This window comes from Polyergus mexicanus, unplaced genomic scaffold (genome assembly GCF_030449975.1).
Source record: "Polyergus mexicanus isolate NDT 795.1 unplaced genomic scaffold, iyPolMexi1.0 SCAF_9, whole genome shotgun sequence".
Lineage (NCBI taxonomy): Eukaryota > Metazoa > Arthropoda > Insecta > Hymenoptera > Formicidae > Polyergus > Polyergus mexicanus.
This window is the reverse complement of record NW_027223329.1, coordinates 8,475,077-8,494,620: the sequence shown is the minus strand read 5'-3', so window position 1 is coordinate 8,494,620 and position 19,544 is coordinate 8,475,077. Positions and strand designations below refer to the sequence as shown.

General features: G+C 39.7%; 2 protein-coding genes across 8 annotated transcripts; one reads left to right on the top strand and one right to left on the bottom strand.

Moving 5' to 3' along the window:
- The first annotated feature begins 184 nt into the window (after window positions 1-184).
- On the top strand, window positions 185-14,614 carry Glcat-p (Glucuronyltransferase P). 7 transcript variants are annotated; one of them, XR_011447315.1, is made up of 7 exons: window positions 5,666-7,104; window positions 10,424-10,554; window positions 11,183-11,394; window positions 11,610-12,009; window positions 12,110-12,267; window positions 12,406-12,920; window positions 13,042-14,614. XR_011447315.1 is itself a non-coding variant. In XM_070300968.1 (6 exons), exons 3-6 carry the CDS (start codon window positions 11,191-11,193, stop codon window positions 12,802-12,804), a joined length of 1,161 nt encoding a protein of 386 aa, XP_070157069.1. In that variant the 5' UTR covers window positions 185-273; window positions 10,485-10,554; window positions 11,183-11,190; the 3' UTR covers window positions 12,805-14,614. The 7 variants fall into 7 exon arrangements, 6 of the variants coding, with proteins under 6 accessions (XP_070157069.1, XP_070157071.1, XP_070157070.1 ...); XM_070300968.1 differs by lacking the exon at window positions 5,666-7,104 and adding an exon at window positions 185-273 and having other exon boundaries at window positions 10,485-10,554; window positions 12,406-14,614; XM_070300970.1 differs by having other exon boundaries at window positions 5,666-6,120; window positions 10,485-10,554; window positions 12,406-14,614.
- Window positions 14,615-16,348: 1,734 nt separating this feature from the next.
- Alg10 (alpha-1,2-glucosyltransferase Alg10) lies at window positions 16,349-18,601 on the bottom strand. Its single transcript, XM_070300963.1, has 4 exons — window positions 18,122-18,601; window positions 17,699-18,041; window positions 17,471-17,610; window positions 16,349-17,379 (listed from the first exon to the last, which is right to left on the bottom strand). Exons 1-4 carry the CDS (start codon window positions 18,284-18,286, stop codon window positions 16,642-16,644), a joined length of 1,386 nt encoding a protein of 461 aa, XP_070157064.1. The 5' UTR covers window positions 18,287-18,601; the 3' UTR covers window positions 16,349-16,641.
- Between the last annotated feature and the right edge of the window lie 943 nt (window positions 18,602-19,544).

Sequence of the window (19,544 nt, the reverse complement as noted above, 5' to 3'; positions counted from 1 at the left end):
GCGCGAATTTTGCGTGCCGCAGCATGGCAAGTCGGCGGCGACGACGACGGCGACGACGACGACGACGACGACGGATCTGACCCCCACCCCCCGTCCCCTGCTACCTCCCGCTTTTTCCGAAGAGCGGAGGAGCAGCAGCGGTGTAGCGTGTCCCGTGGCGCTTTCCTCCGCAGTGTGGTGGCTGGCGCGATTGACGATCGTTCGGCCGGACTGGCTGACAAGATTGGCTCGACGCGTATAAAGGCGGACGACGAGACACCCCTCGTTACTATGGTGAGTACCGCGATGAACGGTCGTCGTCGTCGTCGTCGTCGTCGAAGGGGATGATCTCTTTTGGACGAGGCGAATGAATTTGGGCGCGCGATTTCTTCGACGAAAAAAATTCCGATTGCACGCGCATACACGGAATGTGAAAGATGCGCGAATTTCCCGTCTGCACGCGTATCCGTATTTATCGCAAAGTTCTATATTCCCCCTGCCCTCTCCCATCCCTCGTCGAAACGCGTAACTGGTATTTAATTCCAATGTGAGTGTGATGTTGAACATTGAAATTTTTTTCTCCCGGATTTTTACACTCGTGTATACAGCAATGATTAGGTAGCACCGTTTGGCGGATTGAAGTCGAAACATCATGTTCGGGATTTTAATGACGCGAGGCATATGTTTATTGTCGGAGCGTTATTGCATAGAGACAAAACACGGGCATTCACGACACGTTTCTCGTGTATAGCGCTAAACGTGGACATGTGCATTTCGCGTTCGGTGTTATTTTATGAACCGCGGATCATATATGGTCACGTTTAGCGTCGCGTACAATCGCGATTTTAAATCCCAATTATTTAACACGCATATCGTGTAAATTATATTTAACATTACAGTGGAAATTTTGGATAGAGATTTAATATTTTCCCGAAATATCGAGAACAGTCCCGCGCGATTCTCGTAAAAGCAAACGTCATTTTAACGGGAGAGACGTAGAGATTGAGGAGAGTCACGCCGACACCTTGGGCCTCTCAACGGTCGATTACTCCGACAGATTATCGGGATTAATCCGAGATTAATGATTCGATGGCTTAACCTCAACTACGGATTTCTAGGAGCGAAACCGTTTCCAATTTCAATATTTGCATCGCTCAAACGTGAGCGAGCGAGGGAGCTGTCAGAGGATAACCTGATGTGTTTGGTGACCGCGCGTTTGGGACACCGCGTTTCGTCGGATACCTTTAATATTTATCTAAATCCACATATACGCATACATACACACACACTCGCATCCCGTTTACATCGTGCGATAATCTTCGACCGCTACCGTGGCGCTATCTTTACGACGTGCCGATTACCGAGAGCCAGGGGGAGGGTTGAGGGTGGTTGATACCGGAAGGTCAATAAGGGAAGTGGAAATGTATTTAGCCGGCTTAAGCAGCTATCGGGAAGTTGTCCTGGAGAGCGCACCGGTAAGGACATTGTCGCCTGATCCAAGGATCGACGGACAAATCGCTATCGCGATTTGTTTCGCGTCAATTATTAGAGATTCGCAGTAGAAAATAGAAGAGTTAGTTCTCTCTCGAGAATAATTCTGTCGCTATAATCGCAATTAGCGAAATTAACAATCAGTAGAGATAAGCACTTTTTGATTCTTCGCGACGAATGGCAATTTTTTAACCCGAAGCAGGAATCCCCCGGGGAAATCACAAGCGTGACGTAACAGGAAATGTATTGTCGGCCTGACATTTCGAAAGGGATATCAAAAGTAATTGGATTGGATTAAGTGAATTGCAAAAATACGATGCGTGTTCCATTACATGATATATTGTATGAGATAAAATGACACACAACTATCCCATTGTTATCGATTCGCAGAAACTTCTATTAAAAAAAGAAAAAAAGAAGAAGAAGAAGAATTAGTTCTAGATTAAGTATCTACGCGTGTATGTTCGCGCCGAACATATGTTTGTTCGAGAAGATTCTTTTCATAAAAAAATTAACAAGATAAAGGGTAACATAATGTGTATCGACTTTCGATCGAATTACCTGATAGAACGATATAATCGATCGCGACCTTCATCGATCGCGAGCTGGCTTTTATCTGTGCCGGGCGGCGCGCCAACTATTCTCCTTATTGATAATCCTGCGTAATCTCCATATCTACGTGAGATCGGTCACGGAAGGTCTCTGTCGGAAAGTGAGGCGAGATTTTCCCCTTTCGATTTACAACATTATGCATCATACGTTGGTATTATAAGTCACGATCAATATAATGGCGAGGAGGGAAGACGGAAATGGATGGAAAACGGGAGAGAGAGAGAGAGGGGGGGGGGAAGGGAGAGAAGGAGAGGGTGACGAGCGAGGGGAATTCAACGAGATGCATCTGCATCTCTCTGACTTTTCGCGCGAGAGGGATGGAAAAAAAGTTTCATTACAATATTTTCTCGGAATGTTATCAATATCGATATCTCGATAAATAAACGAAGTTTCGCTTATTCTTTAGCACTTCTCTCCTTCTTCTCTCCTTTCCCTTTAAAATTTTCGCAAGCAACGTACTCTGCGTTCTTTATTTTACTTAATTCTTACGTTACTGTTTCATTATTTTTATTATAAATGTGTATAAATGATTTAAGGGGGAAAACAGTTTGCAAAATCATATGGCAAGATTTTTTTTTTTTTTTTCCCCCGATACCAATACAAGTCTATGATATCAGAATAATTCTTGCATATATTTGGCTTCATTTTGATCGGTTTTTACTGAGCAAATCCTCTCTGAATTTTAATTATAATGAATATGAGAATAAAGTCGACTTTTATCAATTGTACGTAATTTTTGATAAAATTACACAATTTTTTTTAACCGAACGATCGAATCATAGTTTATTTATTTCTAAACAGATAAAAAAAAAGAAAAAATAACGATCGAACAAATAATTTTCAAGAGAAAGACTGCAGAATCATGATTTTATTTTACAAGATAGCGTTTCACAGGTTTCCACGCTATTCTTATGCATTCGACATCTTTTTTTTTTTAAGCACATAAATATATCTAAAAATAATTTTCTAAAAACGTTTCAACATGTTCGGAAAAAATTCTACTGCTTTTTCGAAAAATAAATTTTGATATTTTTGTAATTTTCAAGTGCACTTCCTTCTTCAACGATATGTTTATACAATCCTACATTGCTTCGTTTTGTTCTCCTTCTTTGAACAATACAAACATTATAATCACTTTGGTATTCTATCTATTTATTTCATATTCAAAAGTTACCATTATTATCAGCTCGCGTGCGAAAAATTTTACCGGCGCCTATGGGGGCGGCTATAGATGAAGGGTCTCGAGGGAAGGTAAAAGGGGTATCGGAAACGCAAAGGGGGAGGGGGGAGGGGGGATAGAGAGAATCACATGGTGTCTGCCGAGCGTTGGTTATCGACCAGCGGCGCGGTTCGCCATGTGCCCTACGAAACCCAAAGGGCGCCATAGGGTGCAACACCGGTCGCGAAAGGTCGGCTGGGAAACGAACTTCTTATTAGTTGTGCGCGGAGATAGGGTAGGTTGGAGCCCCCGATAGCAAAAGTTACGTTACAAATTACGCGACCTCGCGAAATTGCGCCCCCGAGAATCCCGTCTGGATGGGCAACGTGCTCGGAAAGTAAACGCGGGGGCGGGTAGGGGGAGCTTACACAAATATCCGCCGTCCGTCTGGAGATTCCCCAGCCATCCCCGGCTTGAATACCAATCGATCAAACTTCCGCGTTACATCCTTCCTCGCACGGTGTCCTCGTTATCCTGCGGCGCGACCGTTGTTTACATAGTAGGGAATTATTGGAAGATGGATAAATATATATGCTTCGAACGTTTCTAGGCTGATATTACATTTCTACGATTTTTATCATGATCTTTTATAATGGGGGAAAAAAAAAAATGACGATACTTTCTCGCGCGCAATTAATTAATGAATGAATGCCGAAGACGCAGGCTGATACTAGAAACCTGTTTCGTATGACGATGAAACACGACGAATGCTTATATTTTTGTTTATATCGAACGTTGCGTAAAATTAGATCTATATATGATAATACCTTAGCGCGAATGTTTGTTGCGATATATCAAGTATTTTTCATTCATTTTTGCGCGTTCGCGAAGAAAGACCCGGAAATTTTAATGAAATTAAACCGCCTCCGTGTGTGTTATACAAGTTCCATCAGATGGTGCCAATATTTAATTAATCGATCGCGATCAATCGAGGAGACGTTGTCGCGAAATTGACGTCGGGCTAATTACTTATATACGGGTCACGTTTCGAGGCCACGATTGTCCGATAAACGACAACTCGATGCTTCAGCTATTTGGGGGCCGCTTCTTTTCGCCGTCCATCGAATATTCTCCTCGTTTCGTGTTATTGATCATTATACAGCCCTATGCTGTGTGCCTCTTTCTCTCTCTCTCTCTCTTTCTCTCGTGTGTCGGCAATCGTGAGCACGTGCTGCCGTGCTCGACATATCGTACGCTATCATTTTCGCCGCTAGCGTAAGCTTTCGGAGTACGATGAATGCAAGTTAGAACGTTATCTATGATAAAGGTGCACGCGAACCGCAGATAGAATGCATAGTTAAATTGATAAATTCTCCCCCCCCCCCCATATGACTTATGACCATAATTCCTGACCAACTGTCAGCTTTTCTGCTTCTTCTTTTCAATCTTTTTTTTTTATCGCAACAAAAATTGCGGAGTCACCGTATGTTCCGACGTATTTATTCGCATTCCTCTCGAGATCGCTGACAGCGGGTTTTTACACGTCACCATGTGAAAAATGCCGCACGTACACGATTTCGCCATATTGAGAATTTACAGCGTTGCAACATTTTTCGCTCGCGATATTTCTTTCGTGTAGTAGGGAAAGTTGCGCCGAGCTATACGTATATTAGGGTAGTAAAGCTTGCTTTATAAAATGAAGACACAAGGGGGGAGGAGCGTTTCTTATTTGCTTTATTTGCCGGCGACGTGTACACGAACGAACGAAAGCGATATACGTATACAGTTTTACAGAGCTTGCGGATAAAAAGTTCGACGGTAATACGTCATATATCCTGAGATATCCTTAAAGTCTATTTTTGCTCATGTCACGCAAAGAAGGAAATTAATATTAGAGTAGCTTCGTTCTCAATCCAATTCTTTATTACAGAAAAATGCGGATAAAAATAATTCCCAGAATAAATCATTCATCCGCTGTCATTATACGTATGACATACTTCCAATATTACGTACATATATAGGTAGCTATATTTTTGAGAGGCTAATCACACACATCGAAGAGAAACATTGATACGATAAGCGAATTCTATGAATTATTCGTCTTACAAAGTTGTTCGATCTGGATTCTATTGTGATACGCTACGCTCAGAAATATCCCGACTTTCGCGCGAACGAGACAGACAAGAAATATAACGTAACGTCACCTTATATTTTAACGAAGCTCCGCATGTCACGTGAATATAAATATTACACGCGTTTCCGCTGCAAAGCGAAAATCATGTGTGTCGTGCGCAATATACACGTTCCCCCTTTCTCTCTCTCTCTCTCTCTCTCTCTCTCTCTCTCTCTCTCTCTCATTCCGCGAAGATATTTATTATTTATCGCTTCTAATTATCTCGCGCGTACCTTTTAAACGAGGCGAACATTGCACGATTGTTCCCTTCGAAATCCCGATCGATCGGTTTAAACGTTCGCCGATCTGAAAACTGCACCTCTCAAGTAGCGAATTACCGCAATCTGCTAATAGATTCTGCCACGTGATCCCTGGACCGTGCGCAGCACGCACACGTGGGACACATCTGTCTCTCTCTCTCCCTCTCTATAGCGCGCTCCTCCGGTAGTGGGGCATATTACGAACGACGTTACAGAAGTGGCCACGCGAGTAGGAGGAAACCGGAGGAAACGATTCAGTGTCGAGCGAGCCGTGATTGCGTTTCGAAGAACGTCATCGTAGTTGTAGTCGTCAACAACATCGTTGTCGTAATTCGAATGGGATGACATAAAGCGGGACGCGTTTCGAACCGTCCCGATCGTGTTGTCCGATCACGCGAGATCTCCCGTAGGACGAGTACTAACGGAACGGAGTGACCTGATTAATGGTCCGAAGAGAGCTACCTCGAAAACGTACCGCTTAGAATCGCTTAGAATCTATTAAAACGCGACGGTGAAAAATTGATTCGGGATTCTCGAGGATGAACGCGTTAATTCGTTCGATTTTACGCGGAAATTTACGGGCGATAAGTGTTTCTGGCGAAGGAAGCCGCGATTAATCGACGCGTTTATCGTCCTCGGTTTCCGCCGAGTCGGTTGATATAAGCGATTCGATAAATAATAACCAACACGATTTATATTTATACGCGAGCGAGACGTGGGAGAATCTGTCTTTTATTAATTTCTTTTGACAAAATTATAAAGTGTAAGATGTCTTTCCTCGAGCTACGCACGATGATGATTCAACGTTAGGAGCACGTTTCGAGTAACCGACGAAACCCATGTTATTAATTCCAAGGTCGCACGCATATAACACGCGCGTTTGTCGCTCGTGGGAAGCCGATATCCTCGCGCGTACACGAAACATATTTTCGTTCGCGAGAGAATACGTGAATACCAAATTACACAGTCAATTATTCTCCTTGACTCGAAAAGATCGGCGTCGCGAAACAAGATAAAAGTGCAGATTTAAAACGTGCACTTACACATGTAGACTTGAAAATAGAGGCAGGTGAAACCGTTTTAATGGAAAGAAGTTACTGCGAAAAGCACGAGTCGCGAAAAAAAAAAAAATATTTTCGATTCGACAAAGAGTGTTCTCGTTCTCTTAAATTCGGCGAAATTTCGACAGCGAATTCAGCTTTCGATTTACGTAAGGAGAGAAAATTTAATTAATCGGAATTTGTGGAACGGCCGTTGGCACGAACCGGTGAAAAGAGTGCGCGGTAATAAAAGTTCTCGGCGATAGAGTCTGGCGATATCGCGGAGTTTCTACTGGCGTACGTGAACAATCACGCCGCATGCGGTTCGCATCGGCTGCATGCACTTTGAAAGGCTAATGATCGCGTGGCGCCCATGACTTGGATTTAAACGTGAGATTTATCAATTATCACATTCGTTTCACATTAATAACGAAACAGTTTCTTGCGCGGACGATATTTAACGCACGACCTCACTAAACTCTCTCTATAATTTGAAAAACAATAATCGTAAATCCATTACTCTTCATACGTTATGTCACGACTCCTCTTAATACCCCGTGTCTCAGAACTATGATAAATTTCGCTGTTAGATATGTATGGATCTAATAATAAACATGTTAAATCGGACGATAAATTGCCTCGATAATCGATGTCCCGATTTGTAAATTGATTTAGATTAGAGACCGATGCGATCCTATCTAGATTATCTGGCGGTATGTTTAGTTGATGCGATATCTGATCAGCCGCGAAATTCTCATGCAAGCGTAGCACGAAAGCGGCAAGAAAAATCATCGGCCGATCCATTCGTTTCACCGTATTCTAATTAGTAATTTATACGATTTCTCCTCCATTCCCCCTCTCGTTCTATCGCCGCTATGACAATCGTCCGTGCGATTACGAAAGCTCGCAAAATTGCTGTCAGGCACACAAGACGGCTGTTGTAATTATTAACCGGCGAGGCCGCCGATGATGAGCAATCGACAACAATCTCGGACGAGACCGATCGATCGCGTAATTTACGTATCACGATTCTCATGTGAAAAATGCTTGAAAACAGATCGTTAAAATCAAATCAAATATATTGTTTATTTTATTCTGAATTACTCGAATATACATTTAATTAATTCTTCGTCGAGCGTTTGTATGATTGCGATTTCAGCGAGAGAGCTCCCTCTTTCTCTCACAGACGGGAAAATTAGAAACGACGTAATTTTTTTTTTTTTAATTCACGATTTTTTTAAGCCGCGCGTATTCCTCGCTGGGAAAAAATATCATGGATTTACCGTAATGTAGGTTTTATTCTGCAAACAAACAGATGAGATAGTGACGATAATATATCTTTTACAACTGCGTGGGTAGCGCAATCGACAGATCCCTTTACCGCGTTTGTCACTTCAAGAGCTTGATCCGCGCAATAACAATGGAAAATCTTTCGAAACGTCCAACAGATATGTTGGAGCGAATCGCGAGAAACAATCTCAGACAACTGTCATCTCAAATGATTCGTATAGCTCTAAAATCCTGTTACATTTGTAAGTGATAATTTTAATACGATATATTGCTATTTTACGAGATCGTCTCTATTCCAAGTTTCGTCGCATCGATCAATCGCTGTCTTTAAGAAACGTGCTTCGAGAAGAAACCGTATTAGCGTCTTGCGATTTATCAGGGAAACCGTGTCGCGCCGAATTAGGCGCATTTGCGTCGTGGCGCTTGATTACGAGGATCGATCGAGAGAGCAAATCGCCGCCTTTTCCGCTCTTTTAATCAAAATCGAAACGTTCAATTTATCTCTTGCTCCTTCCATCTGATCGCGTAGATGGAATATTATCAACGCTATCGATTCGAATCTCGCTGAATGTAATTATTTTTTCGCGTAATCTGCGTTTCCTTTCGGCGAGGAGATTATTATCGCGATACTAACGAAAGAGCGTTACGCATTAATTAATTTGGTTCTCTGATGGAGATCAGAAATCCGATATCTTAAAATCGACAGATAAGTTTGAGGATGCTTTATCGAAACGTCAACGGATTCGATGGATAAAAAAATTTTCAATATTATTGCTTTACTAATGTAATGAAAGCGAGAAAGGGAGACGAGAGCGTCATGTATTATCTTTATAGTTATCACCGTCGCGTTATTTATGATGCACTTATCTGGTGCATTTCTCACGAAGAGCTTTATCCATTAATTCCTTTTGCGCTTTGACAAACTCTGACATTTCTAGAATCGATTAGATCGAACGGAATTGATCGCGCGGAGAGCCGTGACGTAACGTGAATCCGATCTTTAATCGGTATGAACGTATTTTCCGAGTTTTTTTTTTTTTTTTTTTTTTTTGCTGTAAAATAACTTTACTGCGCCAGGAACGCTCGACGGAAAGCAAGAATAAGATAGGAAGATTTTATCGCCCCATCGGCTTTGTATTTTTCCCGCTGCTGACATTGCACGAGGCGTAAAAACAGTGCGTTCGTGGTGTGTGATGTAGACGTAAGGACGGTATTAAATTCTCAGCGTCGTGTAATTTAGAGCGGTCGTTCTGCACATGACGCGGCTTATATAAGATTGTTACGATATAGCGCGGACGCGTTGAAAGTAAATTAGGAGAGAACGTTTTCTCTCGGGTCGCGCGAGATGCGGGGCGTTTAAGAGTCTCATTATAGACGGGCAATTTCGAAAAGTAATGCTTGCGCACTCATAACCTTCGCTTAACAGAGTGATTAATATGGAAAATAGACGGAGAAACGATAGAGAGACAGAGAAAGAGAGTAGGGGAAGATAAGACTTATTTGACACTGCAACGCGAGGATAACGAAAAAGACGCTACAAAATGTAGTAGATTACACGACGTGGCATTATTCTTTAATAAAACTACACATTAACACAAACACTTTGCGAACATCGTAAATATCGTTGAAGACCTATTGTTCGCTCAAGTGAGAGACAATAAAATCGCGCGAGGTCGACTGGAAAACAAGGATGTTTAACGCTAGACAACCAACATGTCGATCTCTCGATATCGAGGAAGAAAAAGAATGGCGATAGAGGCGGAAGTCAGTGGCGAGAGTATTTTGAATTATCGTACGTTACGGGAAAAAGCGGGAGTGAAATTAAACGGCGTTGCTCGTGGATCGTCGAGCGGGAGCGATGGGGGAGGAGAGGGTGAGTTCGCGCATCCCGCGGGAGTCGTCAACTCCCGGTGTATCGCTTGTTAGATAAATCCCAAGCGTTATCACGCTCGTTAGCGACGACGACGGGATCTCGCATTAAACGTCGCTCGCTTTATCGCCCGCGAGTCCGCGATCCTAACGGATGTTCTTCCGGTGCCCGTTATCGGACCGACACGCCTGCGCCCGCCCGAACCAACCCGGGGCCTCTCGGGGAGAGGAATGCCGATCCGCAAAAATAATTAGACTCGAGAGGACCGTCCTCCTTCGATCGCGCGAGGATTGGGCCGCGTTGCGCAAGTTGCGACGATCGCGCGCGATGCCTTAAAAAATTAATTAAGTTCCTATAAGGTATAAATGAATGCATCTCGCACACGAATCCCGAATACGTTATCTCCGATGAGAATCGTAACACGTAGGCAATATTTAAACTTCGTCGCGCGCGAGAAAATCTCCATTTTCCGAAAATTCGCGAAGAGATCTAATAAATTATCGTTGCTATTACGTTTCTCTTGTTCTCTCTTTCTCTCTCTCGCTCTAGAAATGTAAATCTCGCGGTGAGACATTACGAGCATTACGACAGCTAATTACTTTGATGACAGAGCAAGAAGCAGCACGCGATTCAGGAAAGGCAGAGGAAACGACGCAACAGCCGACACATGTAGCATTCGGGTGAGTGAATATCTTTTGAACTACGATATAATCTAACGTGGAACGTAAGAGAAATACGCGTTTCAACGCAACGACGAATTTTAATTCGCGGATCTCCCCGTCGTTGATCTTCGTACTTTCATTCGTTATTAAATTTACATTTTATAATTTTCACGAGATATATTCTATAAAATTTGTGAATGAGGTGCTTTACCCCTCCCCATCTCGGAGTGAGCTTGAAATGTTAATAAGAGATTAAATTAAATTTAGATTAGATTAGATTAAAATTCGAATGCTTTAGAAAAGATATGGGAACAGAAAATATCTAGTAGCGAAAGTACTTGCTTTCTGCCAAGTAAAGGAAAATTGGTAGAGTAAGTTGAAGCGGTAAATTCTTCAATTCTTAAATACGATCCATCTTCCAGTTAGATTCTCCATTATTAAATCATTATAGTATTAAAAACGTAAGAAAAACATGAAACATAGCTTGTTTAATGCGCATTAACAATTTTAATTCGCCATCCATTCTTTCATCGCGTCGCTCCATTAAAATTTCGTCCTTCCTTTATTAAAGTTTCGCAATATATATATTATATACCAAATCCTTGCTATTTATCACATTTCTCGATATTTAATTTTCTACATTCAGGCATCGGTATGATGAAGCCGTCCATAAAGATGGGAGTGATCGCTTTGATAGGGATCTGCGTAGTTTTTTATCAATATCACCTGTCCACCGGTGTTACCTTCGATCAAGTAACGGCCTTCAATGCGGACACTTCCGCGGAAGAAGCCGGGGATTTGCCGATCGGTGAAGAGGGCGATAACTACAGCAAAATCCCGAGGATCTCCGAGGACATGGTAAAGAAAAAAAATAACGATATTATCGCGTAATTACCAGAGATAATTGCTCATCAATTTCCGTAAATGCGTTTCACTAGAGCTACTCGCTTCCCTCGCCTGAAGGAGAGAGAGATTAGTTACTATTATATTTTTACATTAGTTATATATATATTAATTAATAATTAATTATGTTATTATAATATTTACAATTATATCATTCTTTTTTTTTGCAGATTCGATATGCAGTGTACCGAGTACAAATAACCAACGGTCTGAGTCCGGAGATCAGTTCGATGCTCGTGCAAGAGCTTATCAGTCAGTTAAGCAAAAACCTTTCGGCGGCCTCGAGAAATAATTCCAAACTTTCGCCTTTGCAATCGCAATCGCCCGCAATGACAATGACATATAAGAGAATACCGCCGAATCCTCTCGGAGTATCCGCCGAGGAAACCCTCTATATTATCACGCCGACATATCGAAGACCCGAACAGATTCCTGAACTTACGAGGATGGCGCATACCTTGATGTTAGTCAAAAATGTGCACTGGCTCGTTATCGAGGATGCTACCGTCGCTACCAAGCAAGTTACCAAGTTATTGGAACGAACGGGATTAAAGTTCGATCATTTAATCGGTAATATATAATAGTTTATACAATATATACATATATATATATATATTTGTCGCAAGAAAACAATATCTGTAGTGGCGAAAACGATTTTATATTATCCCAGCTCCGATGCCGGAGAAATATAAACTCAAGAAAGGTGCGAAGCCGCGTGGAGTGTCCAATAGAAATCGCGGTTTGCAATGGATCAGGGCGAACGCCACGAGAGGCGTGTTCTACTTCGCCGACGACGACAATACTTACGACATTGAGCTTTTCGACGAGGTAAGCTAAGATTACGAAAGTATATTTTCGCTTTACGCTACGAGAAAGAGACGATATTTCTTTCTGAAAGAGACAGAAATATCTCTTGAGGATATTTGAGGAATTAGTTCTATACATATAACGCGCGCGTTTATTTAGATCCGCAAGACGAAGACGGTGTCGATGTTTCCGGTGGGATTATGCACCAAGTTTGGACTGAGCTCGCCCATCCTGAAGAACGGCAAGTTTGCCGGATTCTACGACGGCTGGATAGCCGGCCGGAAGTTTCCAGTGGACATGGCCGGATTCGCTGTGAACGTTAAGTTTCTGCATCAGCGACCCAACGCTAGCATGCCGTTTCGCGCGGGTTACGAGGAGGACGGGTTCCTGAAAAGCCTGGCGCCCTTCGAACCGCGGGATGCCCAGCTTCTGGCAGACAATTGCACCAAGGTGCTCGCCTGGCATACGCAGACGAAAAAGAACGAGCCGAGCGCGGCGCTGGACATGAAGCTGTACGGCGCGACGAATCTGGTTAAGCTCAAGCAGCAGATAGTATGATGCCGATGTCGGTGCGACGACGAAAAACGCGAGGACTCGTATCTGAATCTTGTGTGATCCCGCCGCCCCTCCTTCGCACTAGTTCATCGGATATCATACTCCAAGGGAATTCCTAGGTGCGGAAAACTGTGCGATTCAGTGCCTAAAGTATCTGCCCTCTCTCTCTCTGTCGGCGAGAGTGGGACCGTTATTATTACCTTTAAGCGTAGCCAATAAAAACAATCGTTTTTTTATCAGCTTTTACATATCCGCAACTAGTTCACCCCGAAGATGGTTCGCCCTTGCAATTACTTTGAGGAAGGAAACCGCGGGAGGAATAATAGGATCCGGAGTAACGCTTCAGCCGTAATGATAGAAATTTACGCTTATATTAGAAAGTTCAAAATCGTTTCTCTTTTCTTATTTTCTATAATATTTTAATTTCGTAAACGTGAAAAGAGAACCGAATTTTTTCGTTAGGACGAATAATACGAAAATACGAGGTAGTTACTGACCGAAGGTTGTGCGATTTCGAATCATTTCTAACGCGTAAATATGAGAATTCACACACTCTATAGATGAACGACCAAAGAAAACAAACGGGTCACTCGTTATAACGCTAAGCTTCTTGTTATCTTTATTCTACCTTCGGGATTCGTTCCGCGAAAATTCTATAAATACAGATTGTCTGTTCTATTCCATTGTATTCCACTAGCGAAGTTCCATTCCTAAACTTACTCTTATACAAGATGTAAGGTCAAAGATGATTTGACCACAAACAAGAATGAAAATATCTGAAGCGATCACGTGATTCTACTTTCGAGTAATTTTACGCTCTTCAGATTCACGGTTGATCGGTCTCTCAGCTTGTGAACCGTTCGTTAATGTAGTTACCATGATGTTTAACAATCGTTAGATTGTCGTCTAATCCTGCCCCGTCTCTTTACGCGATTAGCGAGTATAGATGATTACGAGGTAGAAAGTTAGAGCGAATCCCTTCACAAGGGAATTCCTCGTATCTTCATAACATTACAAAAGAATAAATTCAAAGCGTGAAAATATACATATGAAAATTGAAGTTTAATGCTTTAAAGTTTGTCGAGAATGATTAGGATTACTACGTACGAGGATTTCTGATCAAGGAAATCTCTTCGATAGATATTTCCGACTAGAAAATGTGAAGTTTGGAATGTATGAGATGTACATTTCGTTAAATATCTTTTATTACTTGTATAATTTTCTTTAGGTTTTTTTTTTTTTTTTTTTTTTTAAGGAATCGCGCAATTACAATACGAATAAATAAAATCTAAATAAAAAAAGATTGCAGAATCCGCAACAGGCATATCGTTATCATGATCCGAATAAAATCAGAAGAATCTGAAAAGTTAATTTATGAACTGAACATACATCAACGAGAATACTTATGTACGCGACAAATGTTATTTACTACAAGTATTCTCGCTTCTATTTGACTGAATAGGAATATTTTTAATTACTGAATTGTGTTCTTTCATTTCCATTACCGATTATAATATGCTTATTTTATTATAACAAATATACCGATTATAATTTATTTTCTTACAACAAATATATCATATATTTATTTTATTATATTGTGAGATTATATAAGCAAAATAACGGATTATAATCAAACAGATGAATGTTGCATTATCGACATGTGTGCGTGTGTGCGCGTAGGAAATATATACTTCCTAGAAACATAATATTTAAAAAGCTACATTTGACTTCTTGCACAATATAGTTTGGGCGAATCGCGCTTTTAAAGACCCGACCTCTTATAGAATTTAAAAAAAAAAAAAAAAGAAAGAAACTAGGAAATAAGGAAACTGTGCACTGAGTGCAAAATCCAAAGAATCGCATATTAATCATCTGGATAGCGATCGTAAAAAAGGATCGAGGTATCGAATCACGATGTACAGTGGAGAGAACCTTGATATAAATCTCCCTCTGTAAATATATACTTCTGTTACTATAACATATCGCTATGAAAAAATTCGACCAATATTTGATCAGATATATAATTTCCTACAACTTTTTTTTCATATATATATGTACAAATATTTAAAATATATTACATTACGACAGTTCATTTAAAAATAGAATAACATAATTATTTTACACGAGACAATTCTCATGTTTAAAATTTAATTTTATAAAGTCATTTATTAAAATATTAATTATCGATCGGCTTAATTAATTCTTGGATATTAGGAGTGTTCTGCTGTACAAACGTTCGAAAGGCTACGATGAGATAAAAAGAAGAGATTCATTTTTTTGTTACATTTCATATCCTTTCTTGTAATGTTATTTAGTGTTTATCTAGTAATATCCTCGATTGTAAGTCTTTAAAATCGACATCGAAAAATTTCATATCATTTCAGTTAAATCAGAGTGCCGATGACTTAGATTTAATCTAATAAATCACATCTCTTTTGAAAGACACATCATTTTTTCATAACACTTTGATTTACCGATATGGCGCGATCTACTTCATCTACTCTATCTCTAATGTGTGATGCTTTATTAGCGATAGACTCCAGCGCGTGGATGATAATAATTTATCGCTAGAAAGCTATATCGTGTCGTTATGACACCAAAACTCGAGAAAATATACATATATCTACGCGTTAAAATTATAGAAATCGATTAAACGTCGAAAGCGAAATGCGGTAAGATTACTCCCAATCACATATCCTGCTGGAATGTGCGGAGGCTTGTGTACAGAAGATATTTACGTTCCAGATTAATTTATATATGGATAGGGTTCGCGCAATAAATTCACGACAAGCAATATGTGCGATTTTCGCGCGATTAGAATGTAGAAAGAGAGAGAGAGAGAAATAAAGAGAGAGATGAATGATTATCTTTGTTTTACTGGAGGGCGCGAAATATGTAGGAAGTAAAGCGTCTTAGTTTTAATTTTAAGAGAAATCTTAGAGAGTACTTAGCGCTTCGATTCGAAACTGTTTGTGATATACGATTGTATCGTTTTAAAACATTGGTTAAAATGACAAAGGCAAGCCGCCGAAGATGTCTCGTCGCGAGTAATGCTCAAAGTTCTGGCAATTCAGACGCTGTGTGGTACAATGTATTGTATATGCGTGAGTCAGAAAAAAAAATGTACATACTACTCTTTATTTCTAAAGAAAATAATTAATATTTAGTTATATATCCGTATTCCATGCAGATCCGAAAGAATTGGCGGTCACCTTTACGGAAAAAAAAAATCTATTATATTCAATTTTTTTTTTCTCGATTTAATACATGCATACAAATTCTCGGAGAATATAATGGCTCAAAAACGTTTTGCTAATATTCGTTCTTTACTTTTAAAGATATTTGTATCACCTTTTTTTTCCCCCCAAGAGTACATAATCCTTTATTGCGGGGAAAAAAAAAAAAAAAAAAAAAATCCTATAAAATGAAAATGTGCGGTATTTTTTACTATACCGTCGCGCGTAACATTTATATTCGCTGAGAATACGATATTACGACAAAAATAGTGATTTACGAAGAAGCGTAATAAAAATAGGGAATACAAGAAGTTTTGAGTCGTCAGTGTGGAATACATTTAATATATTATATACTGACGATACACGTCGCAAATCTGGTGACAAACTATTACTGTACAAAAACATTTAGCAGTATTGCCATAAGTTTCATCTATGAACAATAAATTATTATTAAATTATTGTTCGTCGAAATATAATTGTCGATCAATTATGAATTTAATGCCCTCCATTAAATTAAGCGTACAGAAAAAGGTAAAGTAGGAAGACAAAATACTTAAAATAATTTTTTTTTTTTTATTACGCGCATCTGTTTTCATATTAAATGTCACCAGGAAATTCGCTGGGCATAGGGTTGATCCTTCCAATAGAATACTTTATTGGAAAAAATAAAAAATTGCAAACAATTTATTGTAAAAATCGTAAGCGATTCTAAATAAATCTGCCATTTTTCCGGTCTTTTCATATTTAAACGATAAAAGATGTAAGGAAGAATGAAGTAACGCGGTTCTACCAGTAACTGTGGTATCAGAATCATGCTTACGCAAATAATATAATTGATTTGTGTAAGAAATCTCAAGTGACTGATATTTCGCGACATGGCGAACAGACTCGCGCAGTAAACCGGTATCAACAGATACTTGAACATCGCGTATCGGCCCATGAATCGATTCCACACGTAGAATAGGTAATGCCGATTATCTGCCAAAACGTACGGGTGCACGAGCGTGTTGAAACGAATTACCGTAGCCATTAATACAACGACGCAGCTGGCAGGAATCCAGTACCGACGAGGAAAACGCGAACACGTTCGCCAATGAGGCGTCACGTATGGCCACGAGAATAGAAAGACGAAGGCCGAAAAATAGAATATCTGACAAATGTGAATCGTTGCGACGTGAGCGGTACGGTCGCCAATCACTATGCCTTTATTCCAAGCAACGAAGGCGACAAACATCAAGCATACCATTATATAAAAAAATAGGCTATTGCATATTTGTGCAATAAACTTAATAAATGATAACGGGCCTTTGCGTAACTCGTACATTATCTGCTTCCATATTAACTAAAAAGGATTTAGAAAGAAATTTGTAAGATTATCTCTCCTATATATAACGCTTATAACATATACATTAAAACTCTCCAATTCTACTTACATGAAAGTGCAATGTAGTACTGAGCACTCGTGGGGAGATTGGTTTTTCCATTCTATTATCAAATATATCTAACGCATGTTCTATAGTAAAAAAGCCAAGCCAAATGATGTTTGTTTGACGAACAAGTACAGCTGTTAAACCTGTATAATATCATTTTAATTTGCTTAATTGTTTCAATTTTAATTTATATTCTCTTTCTTACGATTTACATAAATATAGTGTTATTACCTGCAAATGCTGTCATTTTTGTATGCTTACGTTGGTGCAAAAATAACATTGCAAGTACTATATTTACAGACACAACATCTGTGTAATAGAAAAAGCACCAGAAGTACAATGGTGGAAAAAGAGTAATATTGTAGGCCAATGTAAGTATCAACCAATTATTCCACCGCTCTGTTTCATTAATTTTGCAATTCTCTTTTATAATGTTATAAATAAGATAAAGATTTAAGCATGTTCCAAGTAAATTTATACATCTTATATATGTAATATTGCACATATTAAAAGGTGATAATATCGCAGTAGTAATAAGATATAATCCTGGCAATGTAGTGATTTTTGGATCCCACTGAAAATAATTTAATTTGATTTATTTTTGACAATTGGATGCAATATTTAAAAGCAAATTGTTTTCGTGCCATATATTACCTGCGTAAAATTCCATGCGCAGTATCGTAATGTCTGCGGTATATGAAAAGCCTCATCGATGAAATAATGTGGTTGAATATGATTAAGATGCAGAAAAAGTAATATAGTACTTGTAACGAATAACGTTAATGTGGAATACATAAATATTTTGTAATTTAGTTTCATATTATTGAGATGACATACGAGACACGTGATTGGTTTAAAAATATTTTCACTTATGTTTAAACGTCATTAAACTTTATTTATGCTACACGTGCGTAAAATTAATAATATTACGTTAAATGCATTATCACAGCAGTACAATCTGATTAATTTAACCTAACCTGCCCAATTAATTATATTATGTTTATTCCTTATTGAAATATGTAAAAATATAACACCGTTATATCGTAAATTTAATACGATCAATATATCGTGTAATAAAACGTATATTACACTAATAATTAAACATTATTTTCAAAAAGCCGGTGAAATCCACGCAACATATGCTCGTGTTTACAATCATTCTGAAAACACATCGAGAATAGAGATTAGGTTAGGTCGAAAATTTATCGTTTGACAGTTGGCATTCCTACAAATGGATTCGCAAGCACTGCGCGCGCATATAAAAGATAAACTTCAAATCGCTTCTATCCTAATTGTCTTTACATGACCGACTTTACTTGAATGCGTCGCGTCGTATCCGAGCATCACGCGGCGCCGATTTATGTTCCGATCATAATCGCGGTATCGCAGATCGAATAAGAGCGGGTTCGTCACGCAAATATGATAAATCAATTCACTCACCGTTCGTTGTCCGCTGGCCGTTCCACAGGCTGCGACCCTTCGCTCAAGATTCCATTCTCTCGCTCTTGACGCACACAAATTCACACGATATCACTAAAATGTGAACGCGCAACACTTTATTCGGCACTCCCGACATTCATTCGCGCCCAATAATCATCATCGAGAACGCATATAACGCGACGCGACTTCGCTCCATCTCGATGACGCAGCAACCGACTGAATATTGCGAGAAACGCTGTCTCGCTGTCGCGCGCTTCGCTTTTCAAAGCGTTGGTTCCGATTTGCGACACTCGCGCCGTTTTTCATAAGACACTTTTTCTAGCTGGCACAGTAGCGCCACCTAGATCCATTTTAGAATCGGAACTACATGGCCAAATTCATTTTTCGATGCTACGGTAAAATAACGCGCGCCGATTGGTGCACGTGCTAGATCCATAATTGTGGATCAAAATATATTTAATTTTAAATATTCTTAAAGAAATAATTGTTGCCTAGAGGAGAGAGAGAGAGAGAGAGAGAGAGAGAGAGAGAAGGGGGAGGGGAGAAATATTATGCGGATTTATTAATATCTTATTAGCTGTGTATGATATTTTGCCATATATATATATTACGGACAGCGATAAGTTATTATTGAAGT